We start from the raw sequence: 27,964 nt of genomic DNA, 5'->3' as shown, positions 1-27,964 counted from the left end.
CCCCCGGGGTGCGGTGAGGCTTGGAGGGCTCCTCCAGCCCTGGTGCTGTCTGTGGGGCAGGGGTGGTGGTGACTCATGAGGACATGGCACAGCAGAAATACTGCTCAAACACCAGGCAGGTCCCTCTGGGATGGTGGTGTCTGACCTGGGTCCCTGTGTTGTTTCTGGCCTTTACAACTGCAGCTGGGCTGCAGGTTAATCACAGGGTGGTGCAATCTCTCCTCCTGGACACGCGCGTAGTATCTTTTCCCGAAGGCAATGCCAGGCTTTGGCCCACTGCGGTCCATGGTCTGGCTGTTCCCTGGTGACCAAGAGGCTTTGCACAACCCATGCATGAGGCGGCACGGGCGGCTGGGGCGGGTGTTTGCCGAGGGGGGTTGCACGGCGGCTCCCTCCGCTCTGCAAACAGCTGGGTGGGAAGGGGAGCGCGGCAGCACCTGCAAGTGGGGCACCCCAAGTAACCCAAACTGATAAAGCTGAAGAGGAAGATGACCTTCAGCCGGATTAAAAAGTAGCCAGGGGATTACTGAGAGCCTTGATAAGAAATGAAATGGACTCCCAACTGTGTGTTTCACTGAATCCTTGTTTGTTATGTGTTGATAATAAATCAATAAACCACTTTGATCCTGACTGGATTTAAACCTCATAAACTAAGCAAGTATTTCCTGAGGGAAAAACAAAAAAAAATAATGCCCAAACTCATAGGAAACAGAGAGAGAATTCCTTGCCTCCCCGTTGCAGCCATCCTGTTGGCTGTGATTAAATATTTACACAAGAAGGAATGGGAACCTGAGGGTTGAAAATGTGGCATAGGTGCCAGTCCAGGAAATCATCTCTGCTTCTCTTTGGCCCCTTTTTGGAGCTTATCTCTCCCCGCTTTTCACATGCGAAGAATGGTGCCTACACAGAGCTCATCTGCTACTGAGTCGACATCCTGCTGAGAATCTAGCCTCAATGATTTCTTTCAAAATCAGATAGCAGTTTGTTGGCAAAGTCAGGAAAAGGAGTTAATTGTCTTCAATTCCCGGCCCTACCGAGAGGAGTGCAGTTAGGGGAGGGAGAGCCATTATGAGCTGAATGTCTGACCAGCTCATTCCTGCCATCGCTGTTAGACGCAGGGATGTAACACCCCACCTGGTTTGGGGACAGAGCGAGCAGTGTGAACACGCTGTCTGCGCAGGGACACCGCCAGCTCAGAGCACTGCCCACGCCACAGAAAATCAACGTAACCTTCAGCAGCGTGGGGTAAGAGATATGGTGGGATAATGGGTGTTAAGTAGAGCAAAAGGCAATGGTCATGGTAAAAATGACTTTAATACATGATCTATCAAGTTACATTGTGCTATAAATAAAACCTGAAAAAATATAAAAAGAAAATAAGTTTTTATAATTAATAATCCCAAATTATTCTTCTTCTTTTTTTTTTTTTCTGAACATCTCCTCTGGATAAATATAAACAAGAACGGTACCAAAATGTATTGACAGAAACGTGGTGATGGTGAAAAAATTCTTGATGCCATTAACTGCTAAGAGAGTTTATTTGCCTGGTTTTTTGGCAGCCTTTGGGAACTTCTTAAATTCAGCCTGTTCCTTGAAAAAAAGCTGAGCAAGGATATGATCTGCTGTTGCATGGAAGTAGTCATTCATACGGAGAGTTTCCAGCTGTGAAGAAAAAGACAATATTAAAAAAGAATAGTTATAGCTACCTGATCTATTTCACAATATTGATACTATGCAATATGAAAGTGCACCTTAAGTCCCAGGTGAAAATGAACAAATATAAAAGTATATAAATAATGACAGGTTACATGGGGCTATCAAGATCACTGGAGATGCGTAATCTTAAAGACACCCTTGCTCTGGCTCCCAGGGTACAGATTTGTTCAAGGCCTCTGAAGACCTCTCCCTTTCAGGGGTGCTCAGCTTGTAAAGACCCTCAGCCTGCCCAGTCTGCCCAAGGGCACACTCCCTTTCTTAAACACCAGCAGTGCCTCACACACAAACACGATCCGAATTCCATCTCTCTTACGCACGCATATGCACCAGCATGTCACACCCTACCACAGACCTTTTCTTTGCCTCCCCTAACTCCTGTTTCCACGTACAGAGTTTTGATAGGTGTTGCATGCCAGCTGTTCACACCAGAAGGAAATCTGCACTGCCAGTGTGCTTGACACACTCTTAGAATTTGTTTTGAAAGGTGTGTGTGCCAAAGGACTAAGCTTACATGCATGAGAAAGGCGTAAGGTTATGTACAGCTGAACATTTTTTTGCTTCCCTTGCCCGTATGAATTCTCACCTGGTTTCCTGTACTGTAGGCTAGAATCAAAAACAAATCCTCATCACATAAGCTCTTGATATAATGTTGCGTTCCAACAGGGAAAAATATGACATCTCCAATGCCAATGTTGAAGTTGGTGGTGACTCCAGAGAGAATAACTCCAGCCTGGTGCAAGTAAAGCAGTAATATTCAGCAACAACAATTTTCAGTGTATTGTTAGGGGATAAATACACAGTGACGGTCCCAGCATGGCAATAAAATCACCTCACGTAGCATCAGTGCTTTCACTGAGACCCTAGTGAGAAGGTCCTAGGCAACACCCTGAGCAAGAACCTTCATGCCATCTCAATTATCTTTGCACTTCACATTTGCACTGAGGGAACCATGTATAATAAAATCCCTAAATCTTAATCCTCGCTAAATTTTATCTATTTATCTGTCCCTCATGGAGCTAAATCCAAAGTATTGCTTTTTTATTTTGTACTCCCAGAAATCAGGGGAGTGGCGATTCCTGTAATAAGCATTTTGCTGAACCACCTAACAAGGTGGACAAATTCTGCTCTTTGTACAACGCTACTTTGACTGGACAAGCTTCCACAAATGTAACTGAGATCAAAATTTTGTGTGGAGAAGGAAAATACGGGCCTTGAAAGTTTTATAATACTACTAATTGTAGAATCATTAATCAGGGCTGGGAACCAGTTATTAGGTCTGTAATTGTTTTACAGCCAAAACTCCACTGACTTGCCCCTCACTGCTGTAACAAATTACCTGTCCACAGCCGCTAATGACATAACCCATCTCATTAGCATTGAAGTGGAAATGAGGCTGCCCCAGTCCATTGCTGAATATCCGGAGAGTTGCCAAGGTAAGGGTATTTTCATGCTGAAAAGCAGAACAAAAATGCTCAGAAAACCATCCAAGTTTCTTATATCCCTGTTATACATGACAAAGCAGCGATGAACCCACAGAAACTGCACACTACGCCTTATGTTTAAATAGCTACAGTATCCAATTAAAAGCACATACCTTGTTCAGCGACTCACTAAAAATTTTTTCTGTTTCATTTAGTCCGGTGTTGTTTATGCGGTAGCGAGCCCACTGGAAGATTCCTCCTGGAAAAGGATATTCTGCTGACCCTAAAACAAAGACAGCTATTAAGCATTTCCAGCAAGGTTTGTTTAACATTGCTTGTTAGTGTATTGGCCAAGTTCAAGTCATTGCTATGTACTAAACTTGAGGCCTCGAACCTTATGAGCCTCTGGCACCGAAAAGAAAGTCCATTTTGCTGATCTATCCTTCAGGCACTAGACACTGCAGTCTCCTTGACTGTATTTGTCTGTAGCCAGATAACCACAATGAAAAACTCCAACTAGATTTTTCCATCCTGTATTGCTTAAGCCAACAGGCTTAAAAGAACATGCGAACTGCCAGTATATAAATTAGCCTTTAACCTTTATGGCACTGACCATGTGTCACAATATTTTGTAAAGTACTGCCAATGCAGAAGGACATTTTGCTCCAAGCACAAAGCTTTTTGTCACACACACATCTATTTCTCAGGACCTCCCTCAGCTGCATGTGGAGCTCTGGACCTGTATTTGCTTTTTATAGCTTCTCAAATAGACTATACTACTTGGAATTAAGTTTTATAATCTATCTTTATTAGGTGCTCACTGATGATTGATAGATCCAGGCTGTACAGAGGGTTTAATACAATTGCTGATAAACCGGTGAATATGGTTCAATACTGGTTATGAAGTTGTATTCGTAAAAGAAAAGGGAGGACATGATTAGGTATATGGTAAGGTATTTATTCCCTGACATTTCACGTGCAAATGCAAGATATTCTAAGCAGCTCAGTAGCAGTCACTCTCCAGCTAATCTGCTGCAGGACTTCCTGGCCTATTAGATTTTAATTTCTGAATGAAAACTTTAGGTTTAGGTTATTGCTTAAGTGTAGCAGGGAACAGACCAGTCCTGGTTACATACATCAGCAAAGAATCTTGAGCTGGGCAGTAGTTAGCTCATGCCCTGCTACTTACCTGGCATTCTGCTCTCATACCCACTGTTGCAGATAGAAACACTAAAACCAAAAGGGTAAACTACTCTGAGGTGAGAATCAGGTTATAAGTCTTCAAAGTGCAGTTAATTAGATGTATTATCAATATATTTTTCATCTCCTTAATTTCTTATCATTTCTCTGTATACTTTTTAACTCCTGTTTCAGTGAATCGCTTACAGATCCCCTCCTCTTCCCCTCTAGAGACACAGAGAGCTCTTACACACAGGATTCTCAGCTGTGTACCTTTGAGATTGTAGAAGTACTGCCATACCAGGTTGTCCGGAGACTGCACATAGCTGGCATTTTGCACAAGCTGATCTAAGTTTGATGGGAGGTTAATTGCTTGATCTTCTTTCTGTTTCTTGAAAGTTCTGATGAAGTTAACACCACCTTGTGGCTGTGGGACACACGGCGCATGTTAAATTGACAGATACACACAGCAAACTGCAGAATAAAAATTTTGCTTTGTTGAAGATCCCACCTTAGTACCTGGTGGTAGATAAACTCTGCCTTGTGGACATGCCTCATCTCTTTAATTGCCTTGCCCTGTCAATACTCTGTTTTGCTCCTTTGCTCTGCCCTTCCTCCTCGGTTACTACAGAGATTTGGAGCAGAAGGGAAACTCAATCTGTCTCCCATCAAACTGGTTCAGGGTGGGAAGGGGCCTATCACAATTCTGCGATTTGAACACGCAGATTCCTCAGACTCCACAGAAACTGTGGCCACATTCTTGCTCGTAGGACACTGCCAACTAGCCAGTTCAAATAAGATCCCTTTTAGCAAGGAGATGGACTTATCTATAGTTTCCTATGCAATCTTCTTATGCCACAGAATTCATCATGGGGCTATTGGGAAATTAGCTTTGGGCTTCACTATTTAATTTCCTTTTCCAACCTTGGAAATATGGAGGATCCTCCATGAACCAGAAATAAATATGAAGAGTGGAGGAGAAAAGGTTTCTTGGAGAGAGCATCATCATTTCTTTCTCCTTGCACATAAAGGAACACACAGCACATGGCACAGTGCTACACAAAGGACACGTGTACATCCTTCCACACTGCTGGGACTAAAGACAGCAGCTGAGGTAGGGAGGATCCTCTCTAAGAAACAGAGAACCTGGACTGCCATGTTAATGTATAGAAGACTAGATAAAGGCTGGCTGTTCCATCATACAGACCTTTAATGCTCTAGCTGCTATATCCTCTGGGGTAGAGAAAAAGGCATCATCTACATCCAGGGTCTGAAGCTCTTCATGTGTTGTAAAAAACAGCAAGAACACACAGTCTTCTGATCCTACATTCTTTATCCAATGCACAGTGTTTCTAGGGAAGAAGACCACTTGACCAGCCGTGACACTGTATGTGGTAACCACGCTGTCATCTGCACCAATTACTCCAATCCAGGCAGTACCCTGTCACATAATCACAGTTTAAGAACCGTAATGAAAGTTTCCTCATTTAATCCATATGCAGCAAATCAGTAATTCAAATAACTGGAAGGCTGTTAGGAAAAAAGAGATCCTGATGCACCCTCTAACAAGCCTTTGTGAACTTAAATCCAGAATAGAATTTTAAGTGACAAAATTTTAGAAGGTTTAAGGAATACATGACCAATACACATTACACATACTTAAACCATTTCTTATTAAAGAGGTTGAACACCTATAAAGGAGTCATCTTCTACCTAAAACTGCTGGACAGAGGCCCAGGTGTTTGTGGAATGCCCTAATCCAAGGAGGATTCTCCATCCAGCTGGAGCTATTCAGTTCTGATGCTGGTCAAAATATGAATAATTGTTCTTAGATAGAAATTAAAAATTGAGATCTAAGTACCTATGCTTCCAAAGAAACATAATTTTGTTTTCAAATTAATATGCTATCTTGAATTCCTCATGGTATATAATAAATAAATAAATAAATTCTATTTATTGGTTTTGTTTTCTTTATTTTTACAGATTGGAAATCTGACACTCAGGTGAGACAGAGCAAACCTTTCAAAGAGACTTATTTGGAGGGGAAAGGGGAGAGGTATTTCGTTCAGGAAAGAGAAGACTGTATGGGAATAAGAGTCTTCCACACAGAAGAAGTTGCGAGAAAGAAAGATGATCTGAAGCTCTCCAAAGCCAATACAAAGGGAGAAATTAGGATATGTTTTTTTTCAATTAAAACCCCCATGGTTTGTGTACCAGAACATTCTAATGTTTTGTGTACCAGAACGTTCTAATGGTTTGTGTGACAAAACATGGGAGACAGCTACTTTTTGATTTTGTAATCCTTTTGTTCCTTTGTTGAAAATTTTTAAAAACTGAAGAAAACTGTGAGATATGCTTTAGGTGTTCTTAACATGGATCAGTACAGGGGGTGGAGTCAGAGGCTTTCTTAAGAACCTTAACAGTCCTTCATCTCTCTGATTCTGCAATGGTTCTCTAAATTAATTACTTTAATCTTTGTAAGCACTCGGATAAGTAAAGAAAATTATGTAACTTTCAGGTGTCTAAAGTCTCCTCTGACTTCAGTTTTCATATTTCTTTGAAAGCTACAGGTGTTTGCTACTCAGGCAACAACATTAAACAGCCTATTTCAAGCATCTTCATTTGAAAATGTTATTTCAAGCAAGAAAACTGATGTCATGCATCAATCAATGGTAATTTTGCTTTTATTACCTGTTAACATTTGTTTATAATGTATATGTAATTATTTTTTACATATGTGCATCTTCTATATGTACATGATGCTTTAAACTGCAAAACCAATTGGGAAAGCTCAAATAATCAGATAATACCTGTAGCAGGTAGCCGTGTTCATTGGCATTAAAGTGCCAGTGGGGAGCCCGAAGCCCTTTGCTTTTGATCCGTAAGGTTCCAAAAGTCATTTTGGAGCGATGGTTATTGATACTTTTTCCAAATTCCATTTCTTCATCACTTTGATATTCATTTGCATCCTTCCTGAATCTCGCCCACTGAATTTCGCCACCTGGGTACACATGTACCTGTAAAGTCAGTGAGAGTGGAGAATTGGGTTAATTGTGGACAGTGGTGACCAAACAATCCAAAAATATTTCAGAAAATTATTGGTCCGCGCAATACTGAAAGTACCTATTCCTTTCCTCAGTGAAGATTCTCTCTGTATGTTCTTTAGTCACTTTTCACAATCATTTATATACTTTCTCATGTCATGATGTAATAGTATTGTTTCTACAAGCGAGAGCTAAAGAGTGACATCAAGAACAATATTATCTGCTCCTCCTCTTTTTACATGATTCTGGACATTGATTTGGGAAATCAGTGGCATATATGCTTAAACTTTTAGATTAAAATAGTTTAGAACACTTCCCAAGTAAGGCATTTTCCTGAATTTCCATGGTTGCAAACTATTTGCACCTGAAACTATTCCTTTCCCAGTATTTCTACCGCCTCCAGAACATGTTTTGTACTTGAAAGAATCACTGAGGAAGGTCATATTAAAAGGGTTGCTCTCCTCTTAAACACTTTTGTTTCCATACTTAAAAACATTTTCTGTTTGAAAATTAATGACATAGTTTGATTGAACATGAAAACATGCCAAAATGGCTGTTGTCAGTTTAAACTGCCCTACTACCTAATCGATCCTATTCCCTCTTTTGCTGAAAAGCAGAAATTAATCAGGATTTTTTTTACATATATAAAGACAGATTTAGAACATGGAGTATGTCTTCAGAGTTTGCTCAAAGGATAAGTTTCTGTGACTATCAATACACCTAAACAAAAACTACATAGTTCCTAGGGCTTCATTACATTGCCAATTAATTCAATTTAGCTCACCGAAACAAGATCATGCAATTAATTTTTTTCTTGCAACATCACAATTTGTTTAAATTCAGTCCTAAGAATGAAAAGGTTAGTGTGCTACTCAGCTTACATTAAAATTTGATCTTTCTGGGTTTGTTTCTCAGAATTTCATACTCTGTAATTTCAGAATCACACATAAAATGGTTGCCTTCTCTTGCCAGCCTAATTTGTTGGAGCAATTATTTAGCTCTCCAAGAGGTGCTCCAGAGATCTATAGCACTTCCAACATCTGCTATGAACTGGAGTGAAATGCTGTCAGGAAGTTTGTGTCTCTCTCCATGGATTATAAAAGAAGCCTGAACAACAGATTTAGAGTGATCACCTAATCTTAAAAAATAGTTAGGTGAAATGAATTCACTAAACTTCTATATACAATGCTAGAATATTATTGCACAAGATGAACAATTTACCTTTGATTTCCCCAGGTGATTCATGAACTGGAAACTGATATCCACATTTTTTTCATCTGGTTTGGGGGAAGATGCACCATCATCTTTAACATCTGTCTCTTTCATAAAGACCGGGTTGTTTACATAGACTAAGGACAGGACCAGCACTCCTATTGCAGTGGTGATAACACAGGCCAATAGACAAACTAGAAAGGTTTTCATCAGGGACCAGCTGCCCTTTCTTTCCTGAAATTAATAAAAAAAAAAAACAAACCCACCCCCCCCCCAAAAAAGAAAGCTTTAATGGATTTAACACACAGGAGAAATTTTGTGATAGTTCTTTTGTAATCAAAACTTCAGAAACACAGGTACAACCAAAGTACTAAGCCCAGCACAGGGAAAACTTACAGCGTATGCTATCAGATTGTTGCTGTCCTTTTGTTATTTCATCAAGTAAAAGCACATCTTCATCATCCTGGGGTCTTACAAACTCTTAAACATTTTTTTTCTGTTGCTGTTTCTAATTTATATCACAAAACACTGAAGACCTGCAGTGTCAACTCATGGCAAACTTTCATGTCTGGGGCAGAAATTCTGCCACTGCTTTATGGCACATCTCACATGGCCCCAGCTCCATGACAGTGGAGAAGATGCTCGGGGCATCATTTCTTCACCGAAAATTTCCTTTGTGGACATTCAGACTTCTGGAGGAGGGTGAAGGAGAAGCAGCTGGGCATGCAGAAGCACACAAGCTCTTTATAGAAGGCCAAGGCACTTCTGGCACCATGAACCATCACTTTGATGAGGATTTTCAGTGTTTCCTATCCCTTAACCTTTTTTGCTGCTGGAGTTGCAGCTTCAGATGAATAAAGACTGCATTATCTGCCCCAAAAATCTACTGATTCTGCATGCACAGCTTGATCCACCTTTAAAGGCCTGATTTTTCAGACACTGAGTGCTTGAAAATGAGCTATGAACGTTGATTTCTTAAGCTAGACAATCAGAAATGAAAAAAAAATAGATTACTTGCTAATTTTAACAAAATTACCTTTTTCATAAATCTATTTGGCAAAAGCTCTTTACAAATACATTTCACTTGCCAGCAGAGAAATGCTCAAAATATCACCCTATACTATTTGGTAATAATCTTTTCTTCTGTTTAAATGACTCCCTTTTTAAAGCTTGTGTTCAATCAAATATCACAACAGCAGCACTCAGACCACAGTCTCATCAGAGCTCAAGGCTTTATAGTTAAATGCATTTAAAATCCCCATTTTCCAGATGTGAAGGACCTTTAATTTATAGCATTTTCACAGTAGTGGCACCAATTGAATAATTATTTTTAAAGTCAAAAGAATGCTGTACATATTACATAATAATAACTCACATAGAACACTCAACCTCAGCACAACTGTGGGGAGTGAGTTATGTTGTAAGAAAATCACAAGCCTTGGATTATTTCCAGCCAAGAAGCGGCACTGTGTTGACTGCAAACAAATGTAACAGCTTATGAGCAATGTTCCAGCCCTTATTGCATGAAGTTAATTCAAATCCCAAGAAGAAAACTTTAATGGGAAAATTACAGAGAATTACTTTTCTCAAGGGCAAAAAAAAAAAAAAGAAAATATGAAACAGTACTCTAATGTGTAACTCAGTAGAGATATTAAACATTACCACAAGATGAGCTTTTAAGTAGGTCTTTCTGTTAAAATCAATGGGGAATTCTCCAAAGATAATTACTTTGCCCAGTAGTTAGAGGATAAAGAATTTAGCTATTAACTTAAGCGGGGCCAGGGAATTATGTCTCACAGTTCAGATCCTAGCTAGTGCACATGGAGCTGTGCACTTCAGGACCTCTGAAACTGAAGCCCTTTACAGCTGTTACTTTCTTCAGGACCTTCTGAATAGTATAGGATTAGGTCGTATTACAAAATAAGTGTTTAATCTTCAGACTGACTGCATTAACAATGTTTTGATAGCACTGTAAAAGAAAACTACTGGTACCTCTTTGTTTGGCCACTCTTTTCCTTTTGAAGAACTTTGTATGTTCTCTCCATGCATTTCAAATGCCTGGTTATCCATTTAGTAAAACTGAAATAGATTGGTCCACAGAAGACAAGAAGAACATTAAAACAAAAGGATGTTAATTCCGATATGTGCTCAGTTATGTTACAGAGTCCAGGGAAGTGACTCATCTTCTTCTGCATAGTAACATGAATGGCATTTAGTTCAGTTCATTGTGCAGAAATATGGTGCAATACAAATAACTCTTCTTCACTAAACTAAAACAGAAAGGTCAGACAAGTTCCACATTCAGATTTAACGTTATTCATGTATCACATGAACCCTAAGACACGACATGACAATGAGACAGTCTGAATCATCAAATATTTGGAGGGGAATTAAAAAAAAAGTGAGGCTCATCTACTTCCTTTACCTATGCTAAGGACCTAATACATTTACATTACAGTTTTGCCTGGTTGTGTAATCTACTTTTACAACCACAAAAACGGTTGAGGTTCCAGAACTTCTTTGGCAACCCATTTCCCTGCTTACATATTATTATTTTTAAAAAGGTCTTCCTAAGCCTAAATCACTCCTGCTGCAACAGAACTGTTAAGACTTTACCCACCCACAATGGAACTAAACTACACAGAAAATGTCCCACTAAGTGAGACCGATAGTACATCCAGGCTGGTATTTTCTGTCTGGCAGGACTTTAGAAAATGACAAGGGAGAGCATAGCCTGGCCACTATGTCCAGGTTACACCTTTCATACCTCACACATCCACATAACTGTTGGATGAGAGCTGCTAGAGGGAACAGCTCCTTCCCTTTAGATTTCATTTTATGGAAAATTCCATGATTTTGTCTTTTCTGAACCTGCTGATACTCCCTGACCTCCTAAGTTTACTGCTTGCAGGTCAAACCAAAGAGAACTTTTCAGTCCTAAATAGATCTCCTGCTAGCTCCTTTAAGGCCCCCTATGTTTCTATACCGTAGGATTTGAGCAACATCAAACACACGCTCCCCCCTCCAAGCTGAAGGTCCAAGGCCTTTTAGTCCATCCCTATTAGGCAGCTCTTCTATGTCCACAACTGTTTCAATGTTCTCTAACTCCACAGCCTTAGGAAAATAAACAGCAATAGACTTCATTGTTAACAGCTCTCCAAGCACTGATGTCTACCCATCTTTACAATTCCCTAAAAATAATTTAATATAGACTATTATTCCTCGTTTTGAGGCACACAAGTGTTAAATGTTGCTACCCAGTTGTAAAAAAGAAACTCGGTTTGTGTAATACACAGCATATGTAATGACCTTTCTCTCTCCTGCTTCGCCCACCCTCCATTTCCTTGATATATTTCATGTTTGATATGTGCTACTGAACTTCTAGGAAACTGAGGTGAAGCCGATTCCCCTATAATTCTTTGGTACCATTTGGCTGACTTGTCGTTAAAAAGTAAGACCATTATAGGACTGCACTGAATTCTAAACGTTACTGAAAATGTGAAGATGGCTTCAGTCATTTCTCCAAGAGTTTAGTGTTAATGATGGTAGGTGTAGTCCACTGAACGCGGGTAGCTTGTGTAAGACCTATCAGTCACATGTTCCCTGCCATAATCTGAGCTTTCTCTACCACCCATTGCTGCTGATGTGTGTTTTAAGTAAACACCTTTCCTGACATCATGTATTACCTTGTAGGGAGGTCATGGGCCAAATTTTCCTTGGTCCTCCCTTATATCAATAAGGTTCCTATCATTTACTAGCATTAAACAATAAGGAACTTCAGGGTTATTTTACTGTCTTTGAAAGCTCTTTCTCCTTATTTCTCATTTTTGTGCTTTGGACTTTCCAAAAAGCACAAAAGCCCAAGATGACTCATCTTCAGGGACAAATCTAGCTATTTCCATTATGCTTCCTGGAAGACCATTGAGGGCTGCAAGACTTATTACATTTATTTTCACTGTTCCATATTAGGATATCCTGCAACTATGTCTTCAATATATGTATTTTTATGAACTGCTAAACTCCTGAGCACCTTTTTCCTAGACTTTTTTCATAGGATTTTGCAAACAGATCTTTGAATTTCTTGTAGTTGCTTTTTTTCTGTTCTTCCTCTTTTCTGTCTAAAAATCTTGAAAACCTTTTAAGAAAATTCTTGTATTAATCTTCACCTTCTGTATCAAAACCTGACGTCACCCTAGTCTAAAAATACCCTGGATACTGTGTATTCAGTTGATTTTCCCCAATATATATTTGGTTAACTAATATCTATGCCCTCAAGGCAAATTATTCTGTCACTTGTTTACAAAAATGTTCTTTCCATCTTTATCCTCCTTGGTTTGGTGATCTTGGTGGTAGGTCCTCAACATAACAGTACCCTGGCTTTTTTCTCCTCTATTATCAAAAAGATACTTCTAACAGATTATGTCCCTCTAGATTCTAAGTTTCACTACAAAGGTAACTATTCATAGAGAAACGTGTCTTCCTTCCCTTTTTCTTCAGAAGCCACCTCCACTTTTTTTCTGTATTAATTCATTAACAAATGAAACACTCCACCATGTAAACTTTTACATTGCCTAAATCACAACTTTATATAGAACCTTGTACATTCCTCCATTTAGTTTCCATACAGTCTGAACTAATATAGACATCTTAAAATTAAGCAGACATTCACTATCATGTTTTCTGTATTGCTTCAATCCTTTTTATAAAAAGTCTACACCCATGGTTACTATCCCTCTGGTCATCCTTCCACTGATAACACTTACACTCTTCTGTCATCAGTCCCCATAATTCTAGTTTAAAGCCTTCCTTCCCAAGTTAGCAAGTCTAAACTTAAAGCAGCACTTATTTTTCCTTATGAGATAAAGCCATTTCTACTCAGCAGTCGTTTCTTTTCTGTTCTGGAAAAGCTGTGAAAGCTCAGCCATTTAAATTGGCAACAGCAGGATCAGGTCAATTAAAATTAATGAAAAGTTTTTCTTGTTTCCCTTTCAGCAGCAATTGTCTCTGCACATTAAGAGACCCATCAACTATAAAGTTGAGCAAATATTTTGAGTAACAACACATAAATTAAAAACCATGGTAGATCACAGAATCCATGATCAAGAAAGAAAATACACATCATGATTTTCAAGGGTTTAACAAGTCCACATATTTATATATATGTGAGAATCCATAAGCAGCTCTTGGAAAACAAATACAACTGCTCTGGCAGCATCAGAGTTACATAGGAAAAGAATTGATTGGTTGACAATGAGCAACTGCAGGGTTTGTAGGTTTTCAGATCCTCCTTTTGAGAATAAAACAGGTATAAACTCCAGCCAAATTAACCCTCTGTTGGCAGAGCTGTTAGCCTTCATGCTATCCAGAGCATGAAATTAAGTTTTCTTACATCAGCACTTTTTTGTATCAGTGTGAATACAGTGATGCAGAGAGATTTCCTAATACAAAAGAAATGTTACAAAGGAAAAGATAACTGCAGCATATAGTGATTACATTTCAAGATCAGTATCACAAGGGACTCTGTCATTAAGCCTTTAAAGGGCTAAAATTCCCAAGATAAAAATCCCATCTAATTTCCTCCCACCATGCTAAGTCACAGTCTTACCCCGGACAGGATCTTCACAGGATTCAAGAGCACAATACTCGTCTTCATCAAAGCCTTTACTTCCCTCAACTCCGTTTTACTGATATATATACACTGTAATTCAGGAAGTGCCCTCCTCATAAAAATTTCCTGTATATGCAAATACATAGGATCACAAATACTTGTGTACATCCTTAGCAAACAGCTCTTTCCTATATAGTCTTGCTACTTTATTTATTTCCTCTAAATCCTGGCCTCTCTGGCTGCCCTTTTGTTTTTCCCACTATCACTACAGAAGATTAGATCAATAAAATTCCTTTTCTCTGACCTAGTCTCAAGAGCAAGAACACCACTGACATCTTAAATATGGCAATTACTTTTGTTTAGTACTTGATTTCCATATTCTGTTGTTTTTCCTGAGTGGCAACTTCTTTATCCTAGCTTATAAGCAAACTAAATTCCAGCTATAATTGTAAGAACTGATCGGTGTAGACAACAAAAAAGTTACTTTTTTCTATTGATAAGGATCAAATCCCTCTTTAAAATACTCTTTAATGGCCATAAAAATCTTGATCTCATTAAAAAAAATATTTTTATGTGAAAACAGGTGTCTCCCTTACTGAATAATGGTGGGTTTTTTTAATCATTTGATTCTATTCTTACTGGGATTTCTGTTGTTTACAGTAAGAAATTGTGCCACTTACTTGCATGGTTTCACACACTTAAGGTACTTTTATCTTGTGTAGTACAGCACCTCACACAGTGGACCTTATTCATGATCAAAGCCCTTCATACCTGGCCCACAAAAGTTAGTAAATAGGAATATTTAATATCAACAATACTTTTCATTGTACCTAGGTCTGTGTGCTATGAAAAAAAAAAAAAAAAGTTGATCCTGTGCCAAATTCTCCAAAGTGCATTAAACTGATAAAGCAGAAATATCTGGAGGCTAATAACAACAACAACTCCAAAGAATGAGGAATCTCACAAGTAGGGATAGGTATGAGGATTCTCCAAGCAAGAATTAATAAAAAAGACTTTCTAAATAGCAAACAAACCCTGCCCTACCATCAAGAGAAGCTCTAAGGGAGAAGGGGGTGCTTGACATTTGTCCTATGCACCCTTGCAAGCAGGATACAAAGGGAGTGTGGTATAACCTCTAAGTACTCTCACAGGGCACCAAGCCTTAGCTTTGAGTCCACCTCGCTTGCGCTCCCAGCGCCCCAAGGAGTACCTATACACCTAGATGCATAAATCTGCTTTTCTACTGTGAGCTATAAAGGCACAAACTGCCTTCAGGAACAGGAGAGCTATGATGGCTTTAAGCAGTGTCACACTACTTGTGCTGAGCGTTTGAGGTATGCTCAAAATGATGCAGCTTACATACTACGTGTAAGCACCTACACATAGCATCCAGAGTAGCACAAAAGTAGAGTAAATTCATGATCCATACACAAACATGTATGACATCAGGAAAACCACCTCATCTTTCTTTGCACATCTGAATTCTTTTAATAAAATGACCTTTGGCAAACAGATAGTGGCTTAATGCAGACAACAGTTATACCCACAGTATCAGTGGATTTGTACATTCATGTCTCAGCAATGAAATGTGTTATAAAAAGTTTCTACAAGGAAGTTTTCTAGGAGTGATTTTAATTTCTATACTCTGATCTAACGCAGCATTTAAGAAAGGCCAATAACATCTGCCTGAAATAACACTATTATGTATCACTTATGACCTACGTATATTCTCATGATATCATGACAGCCATAAAATGAAGTCATCTATTACTCTAGCTCTACTTACTAATTCTTAATAGGAAGATGAGAGAAATACATAGGTAATCTTTCTACTTTTTCTTCTGGTTTCATTTCTCAGAATCAGTACATGCTCAGGTACCTGCTTTCTCATGTGTACATACATAAACACGCAGATTAAAAGGAAAGAGTTCACTAGAAAGGCATGTCGCCATATATTTTGTTTACTGACAGCACAAAATGCTAGGCTACATTATGTAAGCCTCAGAAGAGGTGCAAAAGGCTCCTTTCAAAATGTTTGTCAATATATTTCAATTCACAACTCAAGTTACTACTTACAGCTTTTCTCTTTGCCTCTTAATTTGCTGTTGGCAAATGGCATAAGTCCTAGTCCTCTCTCCCATGCACAAGTTCCAGTGCTTATCAGTGGCCTTCATGAGCTAATTCTATTCAATTATGCTGGGGGGCAAAAAAAAATGAAATCTATTACCTCTCTGCCTATTTAGGCCCACTGAAGGATTTGATATGCTCTAAAGCCAAGAACAAAACAAGGAAAATGGAAGGGTGATTAGGACTTCCCAGTAACAGTGACAACTAGCTCTGAATCAGCTCAGCTGAAACTTTCCGTGCCCCTAAACAAGGGCCTTCTCTCCCCAAAGAACCAAGCTTCACTGGGGTGTGAAAGGAGGACAATTCAAAAAGACTTCAGATGCTTTTTGATACAATATATTTGGTAAGTTTGTGGTCATGGAACCAGGAGCATACAATTACATCAACTCCAGTCCTGTTAGAAAGAACAGCACTGAAAATATTATGTAATTATTTTATTGCTAAACCTCACTGCTTAACTTTACACATGATGTTGAGCTTCCCCTGTTTCTAACAGGCCATGTAATAAGTGATGAGTAGAATTGGCCAAATAATTTTTTATAAATTCTTATAAACACACAGATTCTTCCATTAAAATGTTGGCATTATTAATTAAATTGTCCTTAAAAAGTGGTATATCTTGTCACATTGTTAGATCCTGTTGGCAGCACTAATACTCAATTATGCTTTGTAGTAATTACTAAAAAGAACAAATATGTACAGAAATAGTGAATACAACATTTCTGAGAACATGCACTGGTTCAGCCTTCAAAAAAATTCTGACTAGTGGTCAGGCTGACAAGTTATTTAAATTATACAATATTAAAACACTTCTAGGTATCAGCTTCACAGATTTTTATTTTTTTGTTCATCTTCATGATCATCAGTCTTCTCTCAGTGGTTACTGTTATCTTCAACAAGACTTTTCCGATGTGACAAATGGTGTAAAACCCTAGATTAGGAAAAATGAAGACTTCAAGAACAGTGTATACGTTACTATATATGTTTAAGACAAAAGGATAATGATTTCTCATAGTTTAACAGTTTGAATGGTAATATAGACAGTTTACATCTCTAACTGTCCCACTTAATTGGTTGTAGAGATTATAAAATACATCAAAATGTTTTTTAAAAAAGAAAATACTTTTTGCAACTGAAATTTTAAATGTGTCTTCTCAAATACAGGTGCTCAAACACACAGCTACTATTAAATTATTACAAAATGGGTATTTAACACAGGATATGAAACTGCAAAACTTAACGTCATAAAATAGCAGATCAATACTGAAAGTCACTGTATTTTTTTCAATTCAAAAATCCTTTAAAATGTTTTACTTTTACATTATAGAACTATACTCCACAGTTTTGTTGAAACATATGTCCTACATAATAAACTCATTTTCCATTCTGCCTTTTCTCAAACTTATTTCTTTAGTTATTTATAACTGTTTAGTAGGACTCTGCTGATTCCATTAATAAAATCTGTTTTACAGCAATTATTTTCTCACTGTAGTGAAAAACACAATATTTTGTCCCGCATTACATACTACTCCAAGTCTGATTATTTTAAAGTCTATGTGTAGGAATAATTAATCTATTGAGTAGTAGTAATTAATCTATTGATACAAATGAAATACAAATGCTTACTTACAGAGTATGTCTCTGCAACTATCCACTAGCTATTTCTCTGCTCCATGAACTACCATGTTTTTAATTAGTCACTACTGTCTTATTCTTAATAAACTTTTCAGATCACATGACAGCTTTTAGCTAATTGATCATTCCTTTTCTGCACTTTCTGAAAACATTGAAAAGCCAGAAAAAACAATGGTCACTTACTTCTGAATAGAATTAGTAAGAGGGATTATTTCACTGTCACACAGTTTTAATTCAGCCTCTGCTGTTTCAGAAAGCTTAAAAACACACAAAAAAATTGTTAATGGAGGGAAGGAAGAATAGCTGAATATGCCAGAAAACAGGAATCTTTTATAGCACATTCCACTGGAAAGGATTGCCAACAACTTTATAGCATCATAAAGGAAATAAGCTTGGGAGAAATCTCAGGAGGTGGGCTCCTGCTCAAAGCAGGGGAAGCTACGAGGTTACAGCAGGTTGCTCAGGGCTTTTATCCAGTCACATCTCGAAAATCTGCAAGGTCATAGACTGCACAACCTCTCTCTAACAACTTGCTCCACTGCTTGGCTATCTGCAGGGTGAAAAAGTTTCTCCCAATATCCAGTGTGAACCTCCTGTTTCAATTCATCCCCATTCCTCATCCTTCTACTGTGCCCCACTATGAAGACCTGGCTCCATTTTCTTGATACCTTCCTCAAAGGTGCAGGAAGACGCCAATTAGATCCCCCCAAACTTCCTCTCCGCCAGCCTGAACAAGGCCAGCTCCCTCAGCCCCCCACCCCAGACAAGTGTTGTAGCCCCCAACCATCTAGGTACCCCTCTACCAGCTTCCTGACATCTCTCCTAAGAGAGGGGCCTAAACCTGGATGCAGCGTTAGAGATGTGGTTTAGGAAGTGCTGGGGGATACAGAGGGACAGACAAGCATTTCTCTTGATGTGTTGCCTGTGCTCCTTCCTGTCCATATAGCCCGGGCCCTGCTATTCCTCTTCGCTGCCAGGGCACATAGATGGCTCATATTCAGCTTGTACCTACCAAGACCCATTTCATTTCATGAAAATGCCTATTTTATGGGCATTTTCAACAGAACAGTTAGGCAGTGCCCAGCCTGCATTACTGCCATGGTTTCTTTCTTCCCAGGTATGAGTTCTTGCATTTGCCCCTGTGGAATTTTGTAAGGTTCCTGTTGGCCCATTCCCCGAGCCTGCCTGATCCAGGTATATATGGAGCAATTTCATTCACTACCAAGCCTAGGACACAGGGTTTAAGAACCGTATGCAAGCAACACTCCGAAAAAGGTAAACAGTGAGGGTAAAAGTCTATGAAATAATTTTGAAACAAAAGTGCCACAAAAATACCAACTCACTGATGCCAAAGGAGACAAGGATTTTGATGCATTGCCTCTGAAATAATTGACGGGGATACTACCAGAAGGTAACTTTTTCCAAGCACAGCTGTTGCTAGAGCAGCGGAGAGCAAGCCTGCTCTCTCCGGGCAGGACTGCCTGAGATGTCGCCATCTCCTGGTGCTGCTTTCTGCAGCAGGGCCCAGGCCACTGGAGTTACCGCCCTGCCAGGCAGTGCCCCAAAAAAAGCAGCCGCCGCAGCGAGTGGGAGCGCTGAGCCTCCAGCAAGGCCGAGGGGATGCAGGGCACTGCAGTCACGAACATATTCTGATGCAAACTGGATTGAATCTGCTGCCAGTATTCTATGAAGACTGGAAACCAAAGTCTATAAAAGAACTAACAGTTTTTCCCAGAAATTTACACAACCATTGTGACAAGATATGACATAAGGAAACTGACTACTCACTTTCTCAGACTCTTTCTTTTGTTCAGCAGTTTCAATCCGGCTTAAACTTCCCTGAATTGCTTGAAGTTTAAACAACATTAGCTTCAAAGCTTCAAGGGGCCTGTGATGATGATCTCCAGAAAAAGTATTTTCCTAAACCAAAATGCAAAGAGTTTGTTGATCTTGCAGTGCACATAAAATAATAAAGTGTTTCCTTCTACCTGTTCTTCAAAGGTCTATTTATAAATTGTATATGTATGAAGTCTATTTATAAATTGTACATGTATGATGCTACACTGGTCGTCTTAATTTATGCCACAGTACAGTCAGTGAAGTCCCTGTAAATACACAAATGGTTAGGAAGGCCTGAAGCAACACAGAACGGCTTCAGCCCAGGCTTGTGTGAAATAATTCAAGAATATTGACTGTCAGTCCCTGTAATGCTATGACAGCAGTACTGGAACATGTTTCAACATTTCATGACTGACAGAGCAAGTAAGCTTCCTTAATGATAAGCATAGATTTATGCATAAGATTAGCATCTATATGGTATCTGCTCATTCTATAATCAAAAAAGCAAATTAACTCAAGGTGACAAAAATTTGTGGGTAATTTAGAGATGCTTGTGTCCAGAAACGTCTGATGATCTAGCAAAACCAAGAGAACGGGAAGCATGAAGAATGAAATACAGTGAAGTACCATGCATCAGACAGAATAATTTGAATTACTCATGCACAACCTTGGGCTCTGTATCAATGAACTCCTTCGGGAAACAGAAGGATGTACCACAGTGGAAGAACTTAAAGGGTGCTGCTCTGTTTACTAACAAGATAGGAAAACAGAATCTTAGAGCAGTTAAGATTCAAGGACAACAGGGCAGAAAGTAAATATACCAGCACATAAATGAATAGTATGCCTTTTAACTAGAATACTGGGTTCCGTGCTCATGTCCCTAGCTGAGAAAAGGATAAAGGGTTCATATAACCAAAATTAAAGACTGAACAATATTAAGACTGCCAGGAAGGTGTTTAATATGTAAGAATGGGAATAAAATTATGAATAATCAGAAGAGTAAATACAATCCACAATCCAATTCCAGTGCAAGAGCATAAATAAGAAGAAATATATTATTTAACTTACCTCTTGAACTTGACTCATACCTAACAGTACATCAGCCAGGCTATGAAATTAGTAGTATTAATACATCAATAACAAAAGGAATGTCTTCTTTTACTCAAGGCAGGGAAATTATTATTTAAACAAAACATGAAGTGTACAAGCCAACCTATTACTAAACAAAGCATTTTATAGTTAGATTCTTTCTTAATCATAATTGTGACCAAAGGTTAGATTATAGGATTTAACTACTATGAACTCATCATGCTCAAGCATGACTAAACTATTTCAGTTAGACTTTCTACTTCATACATTATAGAAGAAGAAAAACCAGTTTACAGGTACTCCCCCTTCTAATATTTACCAGTCTTATATTTTGGGCATTCAGAAATACATACTCACTTTTACTGACCTTACTTTTGTCATGTAAACAGTCTTCCAAGAATTTGTGTATGATATCTGCCTTGGGGAATGGTAAAGCATCCTCCACATCCTCACAGCACACAGGCACTGATGGTTTGCTAAACCAACATTAAACATGCAATGGAGAATAACAACAGGCTTATAAACTAAAATAATTGGTTTAGGATACAGTCATTATGATGAAACCAGATATACTGCATAACTGCAACACCAAAGGGGCACTGAGTAGTCTTGTCAGCACTTTGGTGTATGTCAGAGAGACTTGTAAATATTTGTTCCAGCTTTGCCAGTATAATCAAAACATGGGTAGCCATAAATATCAACAAAAAATGCAAGGTAAGGACTTCTTAGCTATAATTTATTACACATGGGTGTTCTTCTTACACTTGGTACTCCTCCACTAACACTCTGGTGGCTAGCAGGAGGTTAGATTATATATCTCTCTGAACAGGAGCATGAATAGTACCACTTCTGTTACCACATGCAGGAATGCTACATTTTGACACTCTTGCCTGTTAAATATTGCCAAAATTAACCAATAGTTCAAAATCTTCTGAGGTAAAGGGAAGCCAAGAGATAACACCCAGAACCACATATACCTAAGTCGCTTCTTCAAAACCATAGGAAATACTAGTATATTTTTAGCACTTTTGATCCTGTGAAATAACCTCTCAGCTCTTGGGATAACCAGAATTTCACTCCCAAGACCCCTCCAAAACTTCCCAAGCCCCCACTGCTTTTTTTAAACAAGGGACTTCCCACTATTAACTTGTTTTTCATAAATTATTAATCATAAACTAGTAAATATGTCAATTTAAGTTCCATGAAATAATTTTTCTCTTGAAACAAGTATTTCTTACATATCATCAATATACAAAGATGTTACTAAAAGGCAACAATAAGTAATATTGATAGCACTCCTTGCAAGTCAGTGAAAAAGGGAAAGCAGTGCCCCAATCCCCTGACCTTGAAATATCAAACATTTAGCACTAGCAAGAAATCTAATAGTCAATCTTTTATGTGCATGCCACAGCACAGTTACTTATAATCTATATACAAAAGCAATTAAATACATTATGCATTTTCACAAACAAATTAGTCCAAAATCTTTATTGACTTACAAAGCACCTGGAACATTTTCCCATGTCATCTCTGCTCCTAGTATATCTGTTGTAGGATTACCATCATTTTTCAGAGTATCTGACAAATCTTCAGTTGAACCCTCCAGACCTCTGTTGACCTTCAAGGTAAGTAGATCAAGCTGGTCCTCTAAAAAAAAAAAAAAAACCACCAGGACACAATGTGTCCAACCCTCTTCAAGGGCATTATTTCCCTATTTTAATTTGATGTGATACTCAAAGGAAATTACTACAAATCAGTTAGCAGTAAAAATATTTTACAGAGAGTACAGCATCAATACAACTCCTTTGGTTATCTTGGACTGGCACATAAATCCTCAGTACCAAATGGGACCTGCAAGGTTCTAGCCAGTACATATTTAAAGTAGTCAAACGTTTTTGGTTTTGTTTTTTTTTTTTTTTTTCTAACTTATGCAAACTAAGTATCATATGCAGCATTCAAGATTAATGTTTTTCATGTGCTTTCATACTATAGAAAATATAATCAATATTAATTCGCAATACAATGTTAAATATTGCTTATTAATACTGTAAGTCCTCAGGTTAGTTTTCTTACTATTTTTGTACAGGTTTTTCTAAGAGCTGATTTTACAGGCACTTGGGAGAGAAACCACGCAACATATACATGCAAATCACATACACATACACAATCACATATGGGTCGAACATTTAAAAATAGGTTGAGACAAGCACTCAAAGTGACAGACACATTCTCACATTTTTTTATACCTAGCCTATTCATGATCAGTAAAATTTTCTGTGTGAAGAAAAAAAAGATACAACCCTGGATGTAAAGTTCATCATGCATACACATTAGGAAGGTATTTGCATATCTGACATTTTGTTGCTTTGAATTCACAACATAAACAACATTTTAACTTAGTTTTTATATATAACCTCTTGGAAAATGGGGAGACCAGTATTTATGCTTTGCATAACAAAAAAATTATTTTTCTTTTTAAATGAATGAACTTGGAAATGAAGGTAATTAACACTTTGAAATGTTAATCTTTCATATCAAAGCAAGTCTTGCTGATATTTCATAATACAAAGATGGTGCTTCACCACAGGACAGCCTTCTGGCTTCAGAAGAGCGATGGTCTGCTGCAAATAGTAGCTACATGAGAAAGGAAAGTCTCCACATAAACTGAAGGCACTAGATAACCTAAATATATGGGTTACAAAGACCTCCTGCTGACTGCATAAAGTAGAGAAAAAGATTGCACAATAAATGGTATTTTTTACCAATGTGACAGGTTCATTTACACTATGTTTAGGAATCTCTTTCCCCCAGGGTTACAATTCATGTAATGTAATGCTTGAAATTCTATTAAAAGTATTTATGGAATTAATGTCATTATCTTGCATTAAGATACTAAATATGCCACAGCAACAAATACTTTGCTGTAAAAGTAATGCTTAAATATTGATTTATATATGAAAACTAAACAGTATAAAAGCTGTTTAACTTGGTCAGCTACTAGTAAGTGCTTCAAGGGATTTGTCAGAGATGGAAGTGAATAAATCTAGTGTACAGTGCAGTCAGACCAACATAGCTAGTGTTGATTTAAAAAAAAAAGTACAAGTCTTTATATGCGTACCCTCAAAATTAAAACATAAATATGAAATATAGTTACCTCTAAATGGCTTTTTAGTATGTCTTGAAAATGAGTTATCAGATGGGAAGCATGCATCTGGACTGTCATAGTTGCAACTTCCTTCTACTTTGTTATCACTTCTCAGATCCAGGCAAGCATTTTGTTCAAAAAAATTAGAACAGTCTTTATCTACAGAGTGTCTTTTTCTCAGTATCTCAAAAGCTTGTGGAGAGGAAGCTTTTCCTTGTATATTAGAACTTTGACCATCGCTTTCTTTGGTTGATCCAGAAAAAAGGCTGTAACTCTTAAGCCAGACTGGGTAATGAAAATTGGCAACACTACTTATCTCAGATACACTTAAGTCAGACTTCTGACTGGTAAGCCACCTTGGATAATTCTTAGAAGTGTTAGATTTCTCTGCAAAAGACAAGAGTTTCAAACTTCCTTTAGAGGAGACAGAACTGCACCTATCCGGTTCAGACACATTGTGTTTCTTTTTGCTGAAGTCTTTTTGTGGATTCTGGTGAGCAACAGCTTTCTCATTCTCCTGGAGACTGAAACCACTTGCAGTATCAAGTAACGAGGTTTGACAAGGGCAGAAAGATGTTTTAAGGGACCATCTGTTCCACTCACTACTTTGATGCTCTGATTTAAGAAGATTGTGTTGGACAAAGGGCAGTGATCCATCTGCTGGAAATGCTAACAGATCATCTGTCGCAAGACTAATGGAGTCTGGGTCACACTCACTCTGCCTTCTAGAGGGTGAGGCAAGAAAACCCAATCCCACATGCTGATTAAAATCATCCAATTCTGAAAAACAAAGATATTTTACATGACTTGCTATACTTCAAGCTTACGAGGACACATTTGTAAGATCTAACATGAAGTAATAGTTAAAAGCTGAAATATATTCTTTACCATGGGGTACTGAATTACAGTTCTTACAAGAACAGTTCCATTTCTAATCAGGATCTTGATAGGAACCTTACCTATCAAAAGTTACCCCTCCTTTCATAGTACATTTACAGCTTTGAATATTTTCTTTAACTTTTTGAGAAACAAGAAGTCAACATTATACAGTCCATTTTTAGTTTCACATTCAGAACTATGTATTTTGCAGATACATCCTTAGTATTTCGGACCTAGTAGCGATGCTTCCTCCACACAGTAATGTCAGGGATGGCCTTTCCCATACTGAAACTGAGCATATTTACTAGAGAAAAAAGGTGGCTAAAAGCAGCAGCTTGCAAGGCAAGTAGCCAGATAATGGCCCTACAGATGCATTTTGTGATTCTACAGAAATTTACATGCCTGACAGTTTTTCAGGGAAGAGTTATAGTATTAAATCCCTTTTTTTAACAGAAGCTATGAAGCTCTTTGATTCACAAAAAATAGGTTTGCCTCAACTAGTACCTGGAAGTGAGGGGTTTTTTTCCTCACTTCCACTGTAATATACAGATTTCAGTTACTGATATTAAAGACTACTGTAAGATACAAAACATACAGCTAATAAAAAACCATACAAAATAGACTAGGTAATACATGAACGGAGCTAATAAGACTTCTGCAAAGAACAGGGAAATTTCAGCGTAAAATGTGAGGAGATGACACGTTTCACAGAACAGTTTCTCATTTTTAGTGATAATCAGAATCCTTATTTTTGTTTGGGAGATCAGTTAAACATAACTAGAAGGTGGTTTGTACTGAAAAAATATAATCCAAAAGCTAAACACTGCTAAAAAACTGCAGTCTTGATAAAAGAAAGAAAAGTGTGAAACTAGAGGAAGGTTATAGGTAAAAAAAAAAAAAAAAAAAAAAGTCCTGAATAATACAATATGCTACCATAGCTATCCATGCCAATGCAACCCAAGAAAGCATCCTTTTTCAGGTATGAAGTGTGCCTGTACTTAGGACTTTGTTATTTTAGATGTAACAGCCAAAGCATTTCCATTATAAATTAGCTCAAGCACAGTTATCTACTCAAAAGTTCATATAATCAATTAAGTCTTTATTCAAGCTAACTAATAGTAACAAAAGCCAATTCAAACCCATAAATGTTACCCAGCTGTGTGAGACTTCAGGCCCAAAAGTACATCTCATAAAAATCTATGGATAAGAGGCAAATATTGCTCTAAGACAGAGCCCCATTTAAGGGAACTCCCTCAAATAATTAGATTCTGATGTTACTTACTCTGGAAACTGATTCCCTGCCCCCCAAGATTCAGGTTTAAGCTATGATTTACACTGTCTTTAGTATATATGCACACACAGAAAACACAACTTGTATCCCATACTCTGTAATTTGTTACTGCATGTATGAGCACGGTCATGAAGTCTTACCAATCCACCAAGCACTTACAAAAAAGCATTATACAGAGAATGACAAATATTGCTAGTTATAACGAAGCACCATTTACTGTACCACCATAAAGACTTGCATGCAGTTGTGCAGGGACTATTCCTTCAACAAAACACACCTGGTGCAAGATGAGGAGTTGCAATACCATGGGCAGTGAAAACAAAAGAACAGAATGGCAAACAGCAAAACTTATGAAACAACATATTTGCAGAGACATACCATGTTTTCCTTTGGTACGATGCTTTGAAAACTTAACTTGTTTGGGGGTGTTTTGACATATGCAGATTTTTCCAGTGCTTATTTCTGAAGATGTGAGACTTAAATCAAAATCTTCAATATACGCCTCCAAAGCCTCAGAAGCAGAGCTGTAAAGCTTGCCCTTGTAGTGGATCAAGGTGTTTGAGTACAGAGTATTGCTGTCAGTGCTATAGCTTGTTAAAAGAGAAGATACTGTTGAATCAGGAGAGCAGACGCAGCTTTCTTTCATTGAGCTTGTCATGGCTTTTATCCAGGTTTCTGCTAGCATCTTTACTCATTTTTTTTATGAATCTAAATGGAAAAAGAAACGGAAGTGCAAGTGATCGTCTGCACTAAAATGTCATCTCACAAACCGTAATGTACTAAGGATTTTTTAACTTTTGTTCTGTAATTCTTATTTTCCTGAAAATTACTGTTTAGCTATTCAAATTGCTGTTTTTCAAATAAATTTGTCATACATACATACCACCCCTGGAATCCTCAGCAAACGTGTTCACAGACAAAAAGACAAGTAGCTTAGCATAAAACCCCTAAACAACTCCATGTCACAAGAGCAGGAAGGCATCACCCTTGCTGGTATCTGTATACAAGCAGAACGGGTACATACAGCAAAAAATTTTATGAGCCCTGTGGGAGCACTTACAATTGTCTTGTCTATACAATTTATAGTCAACTGAATCCAAGCTGCCTTTGTAACCCCACAATCTGTAAATTGAAGAGCTGGAAGCACAGACTGGTTCCAAATGCTGTAATCGGGATGGCCAAGATCACTGAAAGAAACCTAACGGTTCACTTCACCCCTGTAGGTAAAATACCATTTGAAAAACTTGTTAAGGTGTTAAAGAAACAGGTGCTGTAACAAGGAATAACGATTAATAACTTTGTTATATCCAGTACCGCACACATACAAGGATCATCATGCAATGGCAGCATAAAGATTTATATGAAAAAGGCACAGTGAGGGTTAACTCTTCCAGGCCGAGCGGTGTTCCCCGGGAAGCCGAGGAGCCGAGCTGGGCACCGGCCCAGGGGCTGGGCGACCGGCCTAGGGGCCTCCCGGGCCCCATTCTCACACAGCACCTGGCGGGCCCTCACGGGCAAGGCCCGGCCGCGGCAGGCACCCCCCAACCCCCTTCCCCTCAGAAGGGCCGCCTAAAGAAGCACGGCCACTTCGCTACGCCAAAAGAGTACACCAACCAAACCCGCCAGCCCTACCCCGGACACCCCCCACCCACACCAGCCACCCCTACAAGCTTCCCCGCGCAGCGTTTTTGAAGAGACCGCGTCCCTGTACAAAATGGCGACGCGCAGGCGCAGTGGCGGCCGGCGCGGCGCGAGCGGGACTACAGCTCCCGGCATGCC

At 38.5% G+C, this 27,964-nt stretch overlaps 2 protein-coding genes across 7 annotated transcripts; both read right to left on the bottom strand.

Annotated features, from left to right (window-relative positions):
• Nucleotides 1-563: 563 nt before the first annotated feature.
• On the bottom strand, nt 564-16,494 carry LOC106112826 (uncharacterized). 2 transcript variants are annotated; one of them, XM_013303601.3, is made up of 10 exons: nt 14,178-16,494; nt 10,565-10,651; nt 8,582-8,806; nt 7,127-7,333; nt 5,524-5,757; nt 4,590-4,743; nt 3,311-3,420; nt 3,053-3,166; nt 2,300-2,446; nt 564-1,662 (listed from the first exon to the last, which is right to left on the bottom strand). In XM_013303601.3, the coding sequence occupies exons 2-10, from the start codon at nt 10,640-10,642 to the stop codon at nt 1,537-1,539; spliced, it is 1,395 nt and encodes a 464-aa protein (XP_013159055.2). In that variant the 5' UTR covers nt 10,643-10,651; nt 14,178-16,494; the 3' UTR covers nt 564-1,536. The 2 variants fall into 2 exon arrangements, with proteins under 2 accessions (XP_013159055.2, XP_027650323.1); XM_027794522.2 differs by lacking the exon at nt 3,053-3,166.
• A 133-nt stretch (nt 16,495-16,627) lies between these two features.
• Nucleotides 16,628-27,905, bottom strand: CZH18orf54 (chromosome Z C18orf54 homolog). Of its 5 annotated transcripts, none has more exons than XM_013303612.3 (9): nt 27,853-27,905; nt 27,246-27,402; nt 26,564-26,893; nt 24,025-24,795; nt 22,370-22,517; nt 21,238-21,346; nt 19,731-19,862; nt 18,126-18,199; nt 16,628-17,238 (listed from the first exon to the last, which is right to left on the bottom strand). In XM_013303612.3, the coding sequence occupies exons 3-9, from the start codon at nt 26,868-26,870 to the stop codon at nt 17,181-17,183; spliced, it is 1,599 nt and encodes a 532-aa protein (XP_013159066.2). In that variant the 5' UTR covers nt 26,871-26,893; nt 27,246-27,402; nt 27,853-27,905; the 3' UTR covers nt 16,628-17,180. The 5 variants fall into 5 exon arrangements, with proteins under 5 accessions (XP_013159066.2, XP_027650317.2, XP_055647381.1 ...); XM_027794516.2 differs by having other exon boundaries at nt 27,818-27,890; XM_055791406.1 differs by having other exon boundaries at nt 16,628-17,259; nt 27,840-27,858.
• Nucleotides 27,906-27,964: the final 59 nt, after the last annotated feature.

The sequence above is a fragment of the Falco peregrinus genome, chromosome Z (assembly GCF_023634155.1).
Source record: "Falco peregrinus isolate bFalPer1 chromosome Z, bFalPer1.pri, whole genome shotgun sequence".
NCBI lineage: Eukaryota > Metazoa > Chordata > Aves > Falconiformes > Falconidae > Falco > Falco peregrinus.
Note: the sequence above shows the minus strand (reverse complement) of the source record. Positions and strands in the feature narration are given on the sequence as shown.

What these genes read in the sequence shown, in the direction of transcription:
- LOC106112826 (XM_013303601.3), bottom strand. Translation starts at nt 10,642, where the DNA reads ATGGATAACCAGGCATTTGAAATGCATGGAGAGAACATACAAAGTTCT. An exon ending in ATCACCTGGGGAAATCAAAG is followed by an intron (nt 7,334 to 8,581) that starts GTAAATTGTTCA and finishes CTGACTTTACAG; the next exon opens with GTACATGTGTACCCAGGTGG. An exon ending in CCTACAGTACAGGAAACCAG is followed by an intron (nt 1,663 to 2,299) that starts GTGAGAATTCAT and finishes TTTTCTTCACAG; the next exon opens with CTGGAAACTCTCCGTATGAA.
- CZH18orf54 (XM_013303612.3), bottom strand. Translation starts at nt 26,870, where the DNA reads ATGCTAGCAGAAACCTGGATAAAAGCCATGACAAGCTCAATGAAAGAA. An exon ending in GTTTACATGACAAAAGTAAG is followed by an intron (nt 19,863 to 21,237) that starts GTCAGTAAAAGT and finishes ATTTTGGTTTAG; the next exon opens with GAAAATACTTTTTCTGGAGA. An exon ending in CTTACTAATTCTATTCAGAA is followed by an intron (nt 17,239 to 18,125) that starts GTAAGTGACCAT and finishes TTCCTAATCTAG; the next exon opens with GGTTTTACACCATTTGTCAC.